The sequence below is a fragment of the Salminus brasiliensis genome, chromosome 5 (assembly GCF_030463535.1).
Source record: "Salminus brasiliensis chromosome 5, fSalBra1.hap2, whole genome shotgun sequence".
Classification (NCBI taxonomy): Eukaryota; Metazoa; Chordata; class Actinopteri; order Characiformes; family Bryconidae; genus Salminus; species Salminus brasiliensis.
The window spans coordinates 31,658,716-31,675,423 of NC_132882.1; the positions used below are offsets into that span (position 1 = coordinate 31,658,716).

General features: G+C 39.5%; 1 protein-coding gene across 1 annotated transcript in view; it reads left to right on the forward strand.

Moving 5' to 3' along the window:
• dnah5 (dynein, axonemal, heavy chain 5) overlaps positions 1–16,708 on the forward strand; it is a 143,052-nt gene that overhangs the window by 13,457 nt on the left and 112,887 nt on the right. Inside the window, exons 2-6 of the mRNA XM_072680201.1 lie at positions 12,420–12,554; positions 12,655–12,739; positions 13,899–14,038; positions 14,992–15,210; positions 15,648–15,785. Coding sequence (XP_072536302.1) covers positions 12,420–12,554; positions 12,655–12,739; positions 13,899–14,038; positions 14,992–15,210; positions 15,648–15,785 — 717 coding nt within the window. The remainder of the gene's footprint in view (positions 1–12,419; positions 12,555–12,654; positions 12,740–13,898; positions 14,039–14,991; positions 15,211–15,647; positions 15,786–16,708) is intronic.

Sequence of the window (16,708 nt, forward strand, 5' to 3'; positions counted from 1 at the left end):
GATAGAGGCACTGTTCTCCCTATTACAAGTCAATGAAGCTGCTGTTTTAAGGTACAAATCCTATATAACGTTCCTTTAACCTGTTTGTTTGTTTTTTTTACTTTGATTTTCAAGATGATTTCAATTGGTGATATATCATTTTCCACATATATTTTTATTAGCTAAATAAAAACTCTATAATGAAGACACGGCATGGTTGGTATTCACAGTGAATTGCTCATGTTTAGCACTTTGCCTGTGCTTTAGCCTGCAAAGTCTGCGCCTCATAGACATCACCAGGTGTTGAGTATTGCCTGATGCTCTTCCAGGATTGTACTGCAGCAACCATTAGTCCCTTTTTTCAGTTTGTTTCAGGAGAACTGGAAGCTAGTCACTTCCGGCTTCACCTGTGGTATCCATACAGGGCCTTGCCATAACATTCCCACCACCGTGTTTTACGACTAAGGTGGTGTGCTTTAGATGTTGGTCAGTTCTTTTTTGCCTCTACACTGAAATTGGAGACTAGTTTGATTGAATGTAATAGTGGTCTCATATGTGTCTTATTCACCTTTTAATTGCATTCTTATACGTGATTAGAATACGCATAACCCATCTCATCATCATTGTGCCACTTGAAAGGCTGATGTTTTGACATCTCAGCCGTCTCTCTTGATCATCAAACCCACTCTTCTGTTGGCATGGAAGTGTTTGTGGTCTTCTGTTTAAGAGTGTGTTTACTCAGCTAGAAAAGCTCCTTGACTGCGGCTGTGTTCATGTGTCCAGTCACTAGGCGACTAGGCTTGGGCTTGGGGGATGGGGCAGTGCTGCAAGCCCACTAACCACCCCCGAACACTCTGCAGGTCAATAACCGAGTTTGCTTCCTGCTTGCCCAAGCTTGTTTTTTTTTTTACTGCTCCTGGAGCCTCTGGTGCATGGCCTCATGCTAGCCTATATATAAATGTTCCTCTCCAAGCCTTTAATGATGAACAAAAAATCATAACCACAAGTACTGCACTGTCCAAGAGTGAATGCGAACTAGTTGTGGCATAGTTAGCATAATGCTAAACGTCCCCCAAAAGCTTTGTTTGTAGCATCATCAGCCTTCAAATTACATTGCAAGTGGCGATTATCAGGGGTCCAAGCACTATACCTCATCACGAAGCCAGTAGAGCAGAGATTATGTGCAGTGTTTTGGACTGGCCACTTTTATAAAAGATGTGGGATATTAAAAGGTGATTTTTAGATAGGACTTCAATTAGACTTTTTTAGTCTGAAAACCTCATAAACAGGTCGATTGCAGCCCTGCATCAGTGCAGGTTGGGGTTCACTACTGATTTCCTGTTCCTTTTCAGTTGAATTAAGCATACTGCCATATTTTAATAGTCAAAACTAGGATGTACTATTAATTCTAACAGTATGTATTTGTAAAACCCTTATTTTATTTAATAGAGGAATGGTGGATCAAACCGGGTGCAATAATAATTGTTCTATCAAGAATCAGTACTCTATCGATCCAACTGGAAGTGGTGCTTTATATTTAGTTCCTTTTTATGTAATTATGTAAAAATGAGAGAGTATAAACTTCCATTTTCAGTTTCAATAATTGTTTTTAAAGATAGTCCATTGATATTGCTGTATTGCTAGCGTTCACTATGGCAGGTACATGTGCAGCTCCAAATACACCACTGCATCACCAATTCACATGAAAGTCTGAGATTCTACTGAGCCACCTTGTAAGTTGTAGGTTGTAATGTTTGCTTGACATGAAGAACTCCTGATAAATCTGTGATCTATTCCATCCATATGTGTGTATCGTAAATGTGCCTAGAACAAAAATATCAGTAATAGACATCTTGATTGAAATTGGTCGTAACATGCCTGGTGAATTCGTCCCTTCCTCTCTAGAGAGGCCGTCTAGGTGCTTGTTCAGTCTCTCGTCACTTCCAGACTTGACTACTGCAACTCTCTTCTGGCTGGTCTCCCTCTGCGCACCATCAGGCCCCTGCAACTCATCCAGAATGCAGCCGCACGGGTCGTCGTCAACGTTTCTAAATTCAGCCATGTCTCTCCACTGCTGCGTTGTTTCCACTGGCTTCCTGTAGTACGGCTCGGCTCGACCCGCCATCCCTCAAAATCCACGGAAGACAAGCGTCCAGGCTTTTTTCTGTCCTGCACCAAAGTAGTGGAACGAGCTTCACCTGGGTGTCCGAATGGCAGAGTCCAACCCTCGCTATGTTAAAACACAGACTGAAGACCCACCTCTTCTGAGAATACTTGGACGAATAGCAGAGTACTATGGTCACCTTACTGACTTGTGTTTAGTAATGTCTAAAGCTTAGAGGTATCTTTGAATTATTAGCCTATTCAAACTGGCTGAGGTTATTCTTGGGTAAATAGCAATGCACTTTTGTAAGTCGCTCTGGATAAGATGTAAATGTAGGAGGGCACACTGGTGATAACTTCTGTGTGATGTGGTTATAGGCCTGTAACTAAGAGCCAGCGAAAAAGATTTGTCCTAGGGTTCCACGTTGGCCCCACCCATGGATGCCCACCAGGGTCAGTGATGGAATCAGGAAGGGTTCAACATGGGCCACATCTGGATTGTACATTGCACATAGGGCCTAGATGGGACATGTGATATTAAGGCAGGCTGTAATGATGGGGCCCACCTGGAACCCACCTAGCCCACGTTCCATCCCTGTAAGCCCCACATTAGCATGCTGGCTGAGCAGTATCTTCCCCACAGGTTGTTAGTTCACCAGCCACCACCCCTCCAGATCTCCACAGCAATCTAGCAATGTAGGGCATAATAACAGAGCGAAATAACACCCGGTAGACTAATCCACTGCTGATATGATCAATGTTGGGGTTTTGGCCATTAAGCGAAATTGGTTCTGAGTAGCAAACCCGCTTAAAACTCTGAGTAGCATTGGCTGTGGGATCTCCAGAGCACATATGGCTTGTAAAGGGGCAAGGGTGAGGGTGGGCCACTGCAATGAATGATATCTCGACATGGACAAATCTAGTCTAAATACCTAATGCATCATTTTGTGATTATTATAATTCATATTTCTGTTTTTTATGAAGTAAAAGTGTCTTATTCTCTTGGTAAACAACATAAAACTGCCCATGGGATTAGAGACTTTCCCTATAAAGATAAGAACAATATATATTACACTTAATGGTTGGATATTTGAACTATATTTCGGCTGATTTTCACTTTTGTACTGCAGCCTGAATTCAGTCTTGGCTCAGAAAGGAGAAAGCGAATGATTTTTAATAATGTGTGTGTAGGGGTGGGTGGGTGAGCTTCATCTTTAAGCGTACTGGAAGTCTGCTGTCTAGCCATCTTTCCAGCCACCCTTCAGCTGGCAGTGTGGGACTTTGTTTCCATGCTCAGAAGCGGAATCAATGCTGAGTCTCAGATGTGCCGCATCTCTTGAAGAAAGAGGCCGCAAATCCATCGGGACTCTGTTTTAATGCCTTTGAGCTGAGTAATCCGCTGGATTCAAATGCAGATGTGGAGCCTCTGGAGTTCCACCAGTGGCTCAGGCTTTTAAATGGCAGGGACAGTGCAAACAGAGACCGTCTGAATATATGAATGAGCAGCAGGTCACTGGCTAGCTAAATATAGGACTCTCACGGCTACTCAATGAGAAGCACTCACCAGTTGAAATGGAACTTCCTGAAGAATCAGCAGTGATTATTTGGCCATTTGCATAACATCTGCATTTTATACTCTCCTACTAGATCTCTCTTACAGTAAAACAACCAGACGTCTCAAAAGTAGGGGGAGGTTTTACACAAAGGCGTTATGAATATGCTGCCTGATGATGATGTAGTTGTTCAGAAGGTTTTACTGGATTGGTATGTACTGTTTTTTTACAGAATGGCGTCACTTGTAGTCCTTCACTAGTGCAGTGATCCTGAGCTGTCCAATAGTATTGGTTCCAACCCCAATCCAACTGGCTTTGCTGCAGCATTTTTTACATAAGACTTTTATTAGCTATTTTAGTTGTTCTTTGGTTATTTGGCTGTGTAGTTCCAGGGTTCTGCAGGCATTTGAACACCCTGCCCTAAGAGGGTAAAGTTGTGTTGTGTCATATGTGTTGTTTTAGCTTCTGTTAAATTACAGTTACAGGGTTTTTTTTTGTAGCCGAGTACTTTGGCACCTTGTAGATACTGCTGCCCCAAGGAAAAGATCTAGCTGCCTCATCTGCCATTTACCAAACACATTTTATTTCTTTTCCTGGCTTTTCTCATCTGTTTATGTCAGATGAGGATCATTTCAAGTTAAGAGGACGAGCTCCATGGCCACGCATTTTGATCACAACAGAGAGTGAAGCCCTGGAAGCTATGGTCATGCACGAGAGTGTGTCCTTAGAGGAGGTCCTGGACAAACAGAGAACTCCTGTGTATTGTGTTTACCAGTCGTTTTTTAGTCACTGATCTGGAGCATAAACTGGTTACTCCAGCCACAGGCTAAGGGCGCAATATTTGAATGTTTTGTCTACCCCATGACACCTGATGTAGCTCCTAAAGTGCCTATCATTCCACTGATGAGCACATGTATCTCAGCAAGGTGCCTGGGACTGATGCTGAAAGGAAGAAAAAAAAAAAAAAAAAAAAAATATATATATATATATATATATATATATGTATATATATATATATATATATATATATATATATATATATATGCAAAAATGTAAGAAAATGTGTCATTAAATAATACTTTACAATTAATTTCAAATTTAAGATGTATTTTATTGTAGTTTTCTTCTATTTTTGCCATTAAACACAATGGCAATCCCAGCAGGGGTCAGAATATTAGCGAATGCTCAGCTTACAGCCGAATAAAACACTGTCCAGGTGTACAGATGTACTCATGCTGTAGTGAGGGTAAAAAAAAAAAGTAGAAGAGGACACTGGGGACACATTGTGGACATTGTGGTTGGGTTGTTGCGGCTGCGGGGCTTCATGTAGACCTACGTTGTAGGACCGTAGCAGTGTGTATATGTTCCACCACTTCGGTGCCAGGACAGAAAAAAGCCTCTAAGGGCAGGGTGTTCAAATGCCTGCAGATCCCTAAAGCTGCACAGCCAAATAACCAGAAGCCAGTGATGTTGTACAGGAGAAATCTGCATGACCGAGTCAGATTTGCAACTTGACTTGAGAACGACAGCTGGTCATTCATTAATACACCAAGGCTTTGTGCTTCTGATGGAGTGACCAGTGAGTTCTTAGTTAAGATGGCAAGATCATTGTGAGGTCCTGCAGTTCCCGGGATGTACAGCCTTGTCTTATGGTAACGAACATTAATACAGAAATATTTCCTCATTTACTAAAATTAATAAATAGTATAAAAAAGTAGTAAATAAATATAAATAGTAATAAATAGTATAATAAAAAGTAAAAAAGCAAAATAAACAACACGTTTTTACATTTGACCACCTAAAATAACGTTTTTTTTATGCCAAAGTTAAATAAATAAATAAATAAAATGGAAAAAGTCAACCTGATTTGGGTTTATTGACTTTGTGTTCAGGCCTTTCAGGCTGTGGTGAGAACAACTGCTGTGCCGAATTCTGACCCCCGCCAGAATCCGTCTCCGCTTCGCGCGCAACAGGTTGCGCTCGCGCTTTCTGCTGTTTCTGTTTATAAAAACCAATAATCTTACATTTCCCTTCACAAAAACCACCACAACGTCGCCTAACGTGTTAGTTGTGTTTCGTTTCACAAACTCCAGTAATACGTAGCTATCGTGACACAGGGGAGTCGGATTCAGGCAGGAAGTCCGAATTCGGCACAACAAGTATCGGTGCAAAACAACCTGCATCTTCGGACAGAAACCATGGACACGTGGATAAACAAGGATTAGGGATAAAAAGATATACTACTATGTCGGTTTAATAATTAGTTTATTAAATCTCTGTAGCTGTAGAGGGAAAGGATTGATTGTACCTGGACAATGACCGTAGTAAAACACGGACAGCGCATCGCCTCTCAAAGGTGAAGCCACCACTTCTGGTGCTCTAGCGCCTCTACTGGCTGGCTGCAGCATGGCGCCTAGCATCACCATATGTTTCGATGACAGAACAGCCCATTTCCATCTCATTTTTCTTCTCTTAGCTCTCTAATTCAAATTCCATCCACCTTCAAATCTAATATTGGCAATTTTTATTTGATTGGTTTTACTGTAAAAGGCGGTGTTACGCTCCGGACCAAAGTGATTGACAGCCTTGGTTGGAAGAGGCCGTCCTCTTCCAGGGACTAGCATCTGGATGTGCTGTGGAATATTTTACTGCTTAAGGAAAAGTGCCTCATCCAGAAGCCTTTACAGCGCATCGGCTGCGCTGTGAGCTCAATGGCACACGTCTGAGACGCCTGGTCTGAGAGGAGGGGCGTGTCTAACTAAATGAGTGGGCGTGTCTGTCTCCGCCTCTAGTCTCTTAACGGCACAGACTCCGGTTGCAAAGATGACGAACGGTTTAATTTAAAACCACGTCGTCCATGTTTCTTCTGCAGTTACTGGACGAAACAGCCTTGTCAAACGAAAAAATAAATAAATAAACCAGAACCAATGAGAATAAAGAGCGTTCTTGCTGTAGCCAATAAGAAAGAGGGTGCGTTCTTTTTTCAGCCAATAAAAAAGAGGGCGCGTTCTTGTTTCAGCCAATGAGAAAAAGGGCGCGTTCTTGTTTCAGCCAATGAGAAAGAGGGCGCGTTCTTGTTTCAGCCAATGAGAAAAAGGGCGCGTTCTTGTTTCAGCCAATGAGAAAGAGGGCGCGTTCTTGTTTCAACCAATGAGAAAGAGGGCGCGTTCTTGTTTCAGCCAATAGGAACGGCCCTGGCTGCCGTTCGCCCGTTGATCATCCAGGTGAAGCAGTCATGAGAGGCAAAGCGAAGCACGGCGCCGCCGCGCATTTACGCGCAGATGTGGCCGCAGCTCTTCAAGTACGTGTCCTTCAGTCTGCTGTGTCCGTTATTACCGTGACCGCAGTCCTCTGAGGGGCTTCTCTGACCATAACTCGGAGCTGAAGACGGTTTACTGCTTACCTGCTGTTGTAAGGCTAGCTGAGTGGGAGATTAGCAGGAGGGAAGGGTTTGACTGCAGGTCCACTTTGGGTGTAGCTAACGAATTATAAACAGTGCACCAACTAACAGTGCTTTAAAAGAAGAGCTACAGGAACTGTTATTATACAGTGCTTTAAAAGAAGAGCTACAGGAACTGTTATTATACAGTGTTTTAAAAGAAGAGCTACAGGAACTGTTATTATACAGTGCTTTAAAAGAAGAGCTACAGGAACTGTTATTATACAGTGCTTTAAAAGAAGAGCTTCAGGAACTGTTATTATACAGTGCTTTAAAAGAAGAGCTTCAGGAACTGTTATTATACAGTGCTTTAAAAGAAGAGCTTCAGGAACTGTTATTATACAGTGCTTTAAAAGAAGAGCTACAGGAACTGTTATTATACAGTGTTTTAAAAGAAGAGCTTCAGGAACTGTTATTATACAGTGCTTTAAAAGAAGAGCTTCAGGAACTGTTATTATACAGTGTTTTAAAAGAAGAGGTTCAGGAACTGTTATTATACAGTGCTTTAAAAGAAGAGCTACAGGAACTGTTATTATACAGTGTTTTAAAAGAAGAGCTACAGGAACTGTTATTATACAGTGCTTTAAAAGAAGAGCTACAGGAACTGTTATTATACAGTGTTTTTAAAGAAGAGCTACAGGAACTGTTATTATACAGTGTTTTAAAAGAAGAGCTACAGGAACTGTTATTATACAGTGCTTTAAAAGAAGAGCTTCAGGAACTGTTATTATACAGTGCTTTAAAAGAAGAGCTACAGGAACTGTTATTATACAGTGCTTTAAAAGAAGAGCTACAGGAACTGTTATTATACAGTGTTTTAAAAAAAGAGCTACAGGAACTGTTATTATACAGTGTTTTAAAAGAAGAGCTACAGGAACTGTTATTATACAGTGCTTTAAAAGAAGAGCTTCAGGAACTGTTATTATACAGTGCTTTAAAAGAAGAGGTTCAGAAACTGTTATTATACAGTGCTTTAAAAGAAGAGCTACAAGAACTGTTATTATACAGTGTTTTAAAAGAAGAGCTCCAGGAACTGTTATTATACAGTGCTTTAAAAGAAGAGCTACAGGAACTGTTATTATACAGTGTTTTAAAAGAAGAGCTACAGGAACTGTTATTATACAGTGTTTTAAAAGAAGAGGTTCAGGAGCTGTTATTATACAGTGTTTTAAAAGAAGAGCTACAGGAACTGTTATTATACAGTGTTTTAAAAGAAGAGCTTCAGGAACTGTTATTATACAGTGTTTTAAAAGAAGAGCTACAGGAACTGTTATTATACAGTGTTTTAAAAGAAGAGCTTCAGGAACTTATTATACAGTGTTTTAAAAGAAGAGCTTCAGGAACTGTTATTATACAGTGCTTTAAAAGAAGAGCTTCAGGAACTGTTATTATACAGTGCTTTAAAAGAAGAGCTACAGGAACTGTTATTATACAGTGTTTTAAAAGAAGAGCTACAGGAACTGTTATTATACAGTGTTTTAAAAGAAGAGCTTCAGGAACTGTTATTATACAGTGTTTTAAAAGAAGAGGTTCAGAAACTGTTATTATACAGTGTTTTAAAAGAAGAGCTACAGGAACTGTTATTATACAGTGTTTTAAAAGAAGAGCTCCAGGAACTGTTATTATACAGTGTTTTAAAAGAAGAGCTCCAGGAACTGTTATTATACAGTGTTTTAAAAGAAGAGCTTCAGGAACTTATTATACAGTGTTTTAAAAGAAGAGCTTCAGGAACTGTTATTATACAGTGTTTTAAAAGAAGAGCTTCAGGAACTGTTATTATACAGTGCTTTAAAAGAAGAGCTTCAGGAACTGTTATTATACAGTGCTTTAAAAGAAGAGCTACAGGAACTGTTATTATACAGTGTTTTAAAAGAAGAGCTACAGGAACTGTTATTATACAGTGTTTTAAAAGAAGAGGTTCAGAAACTGTTATTATACAGTGTTTTAAAAGAAGAGGTTCAGAAACTGTTATTATACAGTGTTTTAAAAGAAGAGCTACAGGAACTGTTATTATACAGTGCTTTAAAAGAAGAGCTACAGGAACTGTTATTATACAGTGCTTTAAAAGAAGAGCTACAGGAACTGTTATTATACAGTGTTTTAAAAGAAGAGCTCCAGGAACTGTTATTATACAGTGCTTTAAAAGAAGAGCTACAGGAACTATTATTATACAGTGCTTTAAAAGAAGAGCTTCAGGAACTGTTATTATACAGTGCTTTAAAAGAAGAGCTACAGGAACTGTTATTATACAGTGTTTTAAAAGAAGAGCTTCAGGAACTGTTATTATACAGTGCTTTAAAAGAAGAGCTTCAGGAACTGTTATTATACAGCGTTTTAAAAGAAGAGGTTCAGGAACTGTTATTATACAGTGCTTTAAAAGAAGAGCTACAGGAACTGTTATTATACAGTGTTTTAAAAGAAGAGCTACAGGAACTGTTATTATACAGTGCTTTAAAAGAACAGCTACAGGAACTGTTATTATACAGTGTTTTTAAAGAAGAGCTACAGGAACTGTTATTATACAGTGTTTTAAAAGAAGAGCTACAGGAACTGTTATTATACAGTGTTTTAAAAGAAGAGCTTCAGGAACTGTTATTATACAGTGCTTTAAAAGAAGAGCTACAGGAACTGTTATTATACAGTGCTTTAAAAGAAGAGCTACAGGAACTGTTATTATACAGTGTTTTAAAAGAAGAGCTACAGCAACTGTTATTATACAGTGCTTTAAAAGAAGAGGTTCAGGAACTGTTATTATACAGTGCTTTAAAAGAAGAGCTTCAGGAACTGTTATTATACAGTGCTTTAAAAGAAGAGGTTCAGAAACTGTTATTATACAGTGCTTTAAAAGAAGAGCTACAAGAACTGTTATTATACAGTGTTTTAAAAGAAGAGCTCCAGGAACTGTTATTATACAGTGCTTTAAAAGAAGAGCTACAGGAACTGTTATTATACAGTGTTTTAAAAGAAGAGCTACAGGAACTGTTATTATACAGTGTTTTAAAAGAAGAGGTTCAGGAGCTGTTATTATACAGTGTTTTAAAAGAAGAGCTACAGGAACTGTTATTATACAGTGTTTTAAAAGAAGAGCTTCAGGAACTGTTATTATACAGTGTTTTAAAAGAAGAGCTACAGGAACTGTTATTATACAGTGTTTTAAAAGAAGAGCTTCAGGAACTTATTATACAGTGTTTTAAAAGAAGAGCTTCAGGAACTGTTATTATACAGTGCTTTAAAAGAAGAGCTTCAGGAACTGTTATTATACAGTGCTTTAAAAGAAGAGCTACAGGAACTGTTATTATACAGTGTTTTAAAAGAAGAGCTACAGGAACTGTTATTATACAGTGTTTTAAAAGAAGAGCTTCAGGAACTGTTATTATACAGTGTTTTAAAAGAAGAGGTTCAGAAACTGTTATTATACAGTGTTTTAAAAGAAGAGCTACAGGAACTGTTATTATACAGTGTTTTAAAAGAAGAGCTACAGGAACTGTTATTATACAGTGTTTTAAAAGAAGAGCTCCAGGAACTGTTATTATACAGTGTTTTAAAAGAAGAGCTTCAGGAACTTATTATACAGTGTTTTAAAAGAAGAGCTTCAGGAACTGTTATTATACAGTGTTTTAAAAGAAGAGCTTCAGGAACTGTTATTATACAGTGCTTTAAAAGAAGAGCTTCAGGAACTGTTATTATACAGTGCTTTAAAAGAAGAGCTACAGGAACTGTTATTATACAGTGTTTTAAAAGAAGAGCTACAGGAACTGTTATTATACAGTGTTTTAAAAGAAGAGCTTCAGGAACTGTTATTATACAGTGTTTTAAAAGAAGAGGTTCAGAAACTGTTATTATACAGTGTTTTAAAAGAAGAGCTTCAGGAACTGTTATTATACAGTGTTTTAAAAGAAGAGCTACAGGAACTGTTATTATACAGTGCTTTAAAAGAAGAGGTTCAGAAACTGTTATTATACAGTGTTTTAAAAGAAGAGCTACAGCAACTGTTATTATACAGTGCTTTAAAAGAAGAGGTTCAGGAACTGTTATTATACAGTGCTTTAAAAGAAGAGTTACAGGAACTGTTATTATACAGTGCTTTAAAAGAAGAGCTACAGGAACTGTTATACAGTGTTTTAAAAGAAGAGCTTCAGGAACTGTTATTATACAGTGTTTTAAAAGAAGAGCTACAGGAACTGTTATTATACAGTGTTTTAAAAGAAGAGCTTCAGGAACTGTTATTATACAGTGTTTTAAAAGAAGAGCTTCAGGAACTGTTATTATACAGTGCTTTAAAAGAAGAGCTACAGGAACTGTTATTATACAGTGTTTTAAAAGAAGAGCTACAGGAACTGTTATTATACAGTGCTTTAAAAGAAGAGCTACAGGAACTGTTATTATACAGTGTTTTAAAAGAAGAGGTTCAGAAACTGTTATTATACAGTGTTTTAAAAGAAGAGCTACAGCAACTGTTATTATACAGTGCTTTAAAAGAAGAGCTACAGGAACTGTTATTATACAGTGCTTTAAAAGAAGAGCTACAGGAACTGTTATTATACAGTGTTTTAAAAGAAGAGCTACAGCAACTGTTATTATACAGTGCTTTAAAAGAAGAGGTTCAGGAACTGTTATTATACAGTGCTTTAAAAGAAGAGCTACAGGAACTGTTATTATACAGTGTTTTAAAAGAAGAGCTACAGGAACTGTTATTATACAGTGCTTTAAAAGAAGAGCTACAGGAACTGTTATTATACAGTGCTTTAAAAGAAGAGCTTCAGGATTTGACTTTGAATTTTAAGGTGGAACTTTTGACATATCACTAAAATTAAGTTGGCACCTAGGACTCCATAACAACCACCTCACAGCAACCATGAGTGAAACCCCTATAGCAACCACCTAGGATGCCATAGCAACCACAGAGCTACCCCATAGCAATCACCTGGGATACCACAGCAACTGCATAGAAGCACCATAGAAACCTCATGGATGCCATAGCAACCACCTAGCAACCCGCAGGGCATGCAGGGGGTGTGGTCTCATTAGCCCATCAGTGTGTAATTTGCCATGTGCCTGGGACTGAGGAGCAGCCTTGCTATTCAACTGTTTTGGAATCAGTCTAATTATTTTAGCCAAGTTTATGCTTCAGTATATTTGTAATGAATTTATGTAAGCTTCTGACCTTTAGCTTTGAATATTCCCATTTTATTTCTATTAATTCCAGTTCATTCCCATAATTACCCATTTATTCCCATAGCACATTTCCCTACTTTGAAAATTCCCGAAACTTTGCAACCCTAGTTTCTACCTTCTAATCGAGAAGACCACCACACGTCTTGTCTGTTTTCTGTTCTATCTTTCAGCAAAAAGTGAAAGAAGAGCGTGAGGCGAAACGAGCACAACTGGATGGAAGACATGACTACGTGCTCAGCATTGTGGCTTCCTGCACGGGGCTGGAGAAAGCTGAGGTGGAGGAATCTATTTTGGAGGGCGCTCAGGTAAATATGGTGTAAGATATTATCAGTGGATTGTGTGTAAGCTTTCATTGTTGAGGGGCTTTTTTGCTCAATGGTTAAAACTGTGAGTCTGCTTGTTCAGATTGAGCGGATGGAGCAGTTCTTTGCCGCTGATGGCCTTCAACACCTCATGTTTTATTTTCAAGAAATGGACCCAATAGAGTCAGGTTAGTAATGTCCTCAAGGTAAGTGAGACTACGAGCCTGTTTACACTTGGCTCGGATTACGATCGTGTTTATTTACTGGTAGGTGAGAGCAGTATTACAGATTGAGTTCCCTTGCCGTTTAAACAGTCTGCATTTTCTTGTAGAGCCTTTGCGTTGTAGGACTTTCAGAGGTCCAGGAATGAGTTTTGAGGTCTTGTCCATTGTACATCTGAACATGATTGGTTGATTCCTCAGTTCCAAATTATGTTGGTCACACCAGCACACACTAGGACTTCATCACGGCATGTGACATCCTAACCAATAGAAGAGCTTGTTTTGCTTTATCTACGTAGGGACAAGTTAGAAAGTAATCCTGAGCAACTTTTGCAGTTAGTGTCGTCCTGCAAGCGTGATGAGCTGTCCAGTGACATGGCATTAGTGGCAGGTCATAAAAATGAGATTACAGAAGAACACATCTTAGCCTTTACCATTCCATCGTTGCCAGCATTAAGTGATGGGGTTGAGTTAGCTAGCCATAGTGAAAATTGGCAGTTACACTCGGGGGTGGGGGTGGGGGGGGTGTCGAGTTTAGACTGGAAACGTAATGTTGTGCGTTGGGTCGGGCTTGGATAGAAGGCTCTGTATTAGACTGTAATACAGAGACTGGGAGTTCAGGCACATTTACAGCTCTACTGGAGACCCACAGAGCTACAGAGTTTATTATACGGCAGCTTTTACCTTTACGGCAGCGTTGTAACCATGCTTTTATATCACCATAGCAGCACATTCTTTTGCTAATACTGCATCACTAAGCTGAGCGCTGTTGCTGTAAATCATATAATGAACCAAGAAGTAGCGTAAATGTCTATATAACAATAACACACAAGTTTAGACGTGGGCCCAGTTTGCCCAAACACATCCTAGTGTTTAGAGCATCTCAACTAGTAAGGGAAGCGTTCAGTGTGATGCTCACTTTAACCTTTAATAGTCATCTTTGTGCTCAGGTGCTCCTGCGATACTCAGTCGTGGTTTGCAAAGCTTTCAGTTGAGTTGCCTGAGGTTATTTGTGTGTTTGCCTTATGTAAGCATTGATGTAATGTCATTTTCATATTTCATTGTTCAGAAGAAACAACATTCAGTGATCTTTATTTTCCTATGTCTTCTTTCCTGTGTCTGGCAGCTGGCACGTCCTCTGTGATTCTCAGCAAGAAAATGAAAGTCTTTGTGACAGAGGGCTCTGACGTCTCTCTGACTGGAATGACGGTGTTCTTCACCCGGGCAAACTCCTCCAAGGCAGTCACTGCAGAGAACATCCACAGAGTACGCCTGAAACAGCCTGAAATACTTCACTGTCACTGTCCCCATGACAACTCCACCTGCATTATGCCACGTCTGAATTTGTGATTTTATGTGAATTTTATGTTTAGTCAAATTTGATAGAAGTGTGTAACCTTCAAATGTGAAAAGGTTGCCCCCAGGCCCAGTCAGGCGCATCATGTCAAAAAAGAAGGTAAAGCCTAAGGCTCTGGGGCTGGCTCCACTGAACTACAACCATAGCCATATGGACAAAGTTTGGAACAGTAGTCAGTTTTCCTGGATACCTGGAAGACACCTTGGCCACTCTCTAAAGGTCTCGTTAAGAGAAAGGCATAAATCATTCAGGAAGTGGCAAGGAACCTGAGAAGAACATCTAAGGAACTGCAGGCCTCTCTTGCTTTAGCTAAGATCCATGTTCAAGACTCTGACCTTGGCTGAAACCATCAGAAATACATAGGATCCAGGGCAAAATTAGCATTGCTAACCAAGAAGACTATCAATGCTGAGGTTTACGAACACCTACTGTACGACTGTAGATCCACCTTTTGAGACAAGGAAATGGGTCAGGCCCTATGTGCAAACCTAGGTGCAGGATTTCTTCATCGTTTCCTGTAGTACTTCACTTGTAAAGTGGAGCGTTTTGACTGACATGTCAATTATATTTGGCAAAAAGCTTACACCGTTTTTTTTAGAGTGAGAACCTCATAAAAGCTGTGAAGCATGGTGGCGGTAGTATAATGGTTTAGTGACCTGGATGCCCTAGACTACCACTAATAGAACTATTCATTCTGTTTCGTGTCTGAGAATGTCATTCAGTGTTTGAAATGGGCACAAATTCAGGAATTCAGATGGGACAAACCCTTTTCCAAGACACTGTATATATTTATAGGCCTCTCTATAGGCTGCCACACTGATAACTACACTGCTTGTTTATTCCACACTGTGCTTCCGGCTAGGAGGTGAACTTCAACTTGATGGACACCACAGGGGTTGGTCTGCTGAAGAGCATGGAGCAGCTAATGTCTGAGATCTTTATCCCCGCGCTGAGGAATATGAACCATGGCTGGGGAGAGTTGGCCAGCCCACAGGCACAGACAGTCAAACAAGACTTCATCAGCTCTGTGGAGAGCTTTGTTTCTGTGCTAGCTGGGGCACAGGAGTGCCTGGAGGAGAAGGTGACACATAAGCGCACACACATGCACACCTACACACATGCATTAAGTCAGTATCGATTCACTTCTGTGAATTTCATTCATCGCGTGGCCGAGCAGGTGAGACTCTGAATGACTGAAATAGCTGCTGTACACACCTATAGATCTCTGCACTGTAACATATCAGTGTGCTGGGTAACTCTGGGAATACACACACACACACACACACACACACACACAGATGTAATGTGTTAAATGGATATAATCTGCCATCCAGGAGAATATAGACGGCTTCATAGAAAGATCACAGAAAGCGCAGGTCTCTCTTTGACCTGAATCTGTCATTGCGTTTAGTGGTTCCCCACAGACATGATCAGTGGCACTATTGATAAAGCCTTTGGTAAAAAGACACATTTGCAGCTAAATGTGCTGAACTTACATTCACCTCCCCTCCTCCCCAGGTGGACCTCAAAGAATGTGACACTGTTGATGTAAAAATGTTAAAAAGCCCCTCGGACTACACAGCCATGGCCAACAACGCTGAAGCTCTGGAGAAGATCGAAGCCTGCGTGAGAGTGTGGATTAAGCAGATTGAACAAGTAAGAAAACAAGGGGTGTGGCATAAGCAACGGAGGGAAGCTACACTGTAAAGACTGAACGTTACACATTCTGACTGAGCAATACCTGCTCTTCCTTTCAGTAGTTTTGGATTCATTGGTAATTTCAAGTATTGAAAAACATGCTTTCATTTTTTTTATCTTGGAAAATAAAAATGAGTGATTGAATGATTAAATAATATTCTGTTATTATATAGCATATGTTTATAGTCTAACGTTTTTTTGGCCTCAAAAGTTAATGAGCTTTATTTTATTAACGTAATTCTTTTATTATACAAATTTGATTGATTCATCCTCATTCATCAGTCTTAGACCAAGACTTACTTTTTTTTTTTAATTTCTCCACAATGTTGGCTGTAGTCGAGCAAGACTGGTTGCATAGGATTGGAAATGGATAAGTTAAAGGTAATTTGTCAGATACTAAAGCTATAGAACAGGAGAGGGAGTGTTTTAGCATGAAATGTTGTATCTCATCCCAATCTGTGATGTTATTTAATGACAACACGGCCTTGAGTGTTCTATTGCCTTTATACAACAGTTTGGAAAATAAATAAATACATAAATAAAGTAAGAAATAAATAAGTTGAGCCGTGAACGAACCATTTAATATGTTTTAATGTTAGCATTTCCTTCCGCCAAGTTATAGTTCCTTAACAAGCAGCTTGTTGCTATGGCCCAGTAACAAACTCCACTTACTGCCCAGCCTATTGTTCCTTCCCCAGCTTCTCTCACAGGCCGACTAACTAAACTCAGTTTCACACTCTTTTCCGTTTTTCTTCTCTGTTTGTTTTTTGTTGTGTGTATGTTTTTGTATTAATCCTTGTTTGTTGCTGTTATGGAGAAATAACAGCACGGTTAGAGTGCTTCTCAACCAATCAGCTCGCGGATAGAACGGTATATATAAA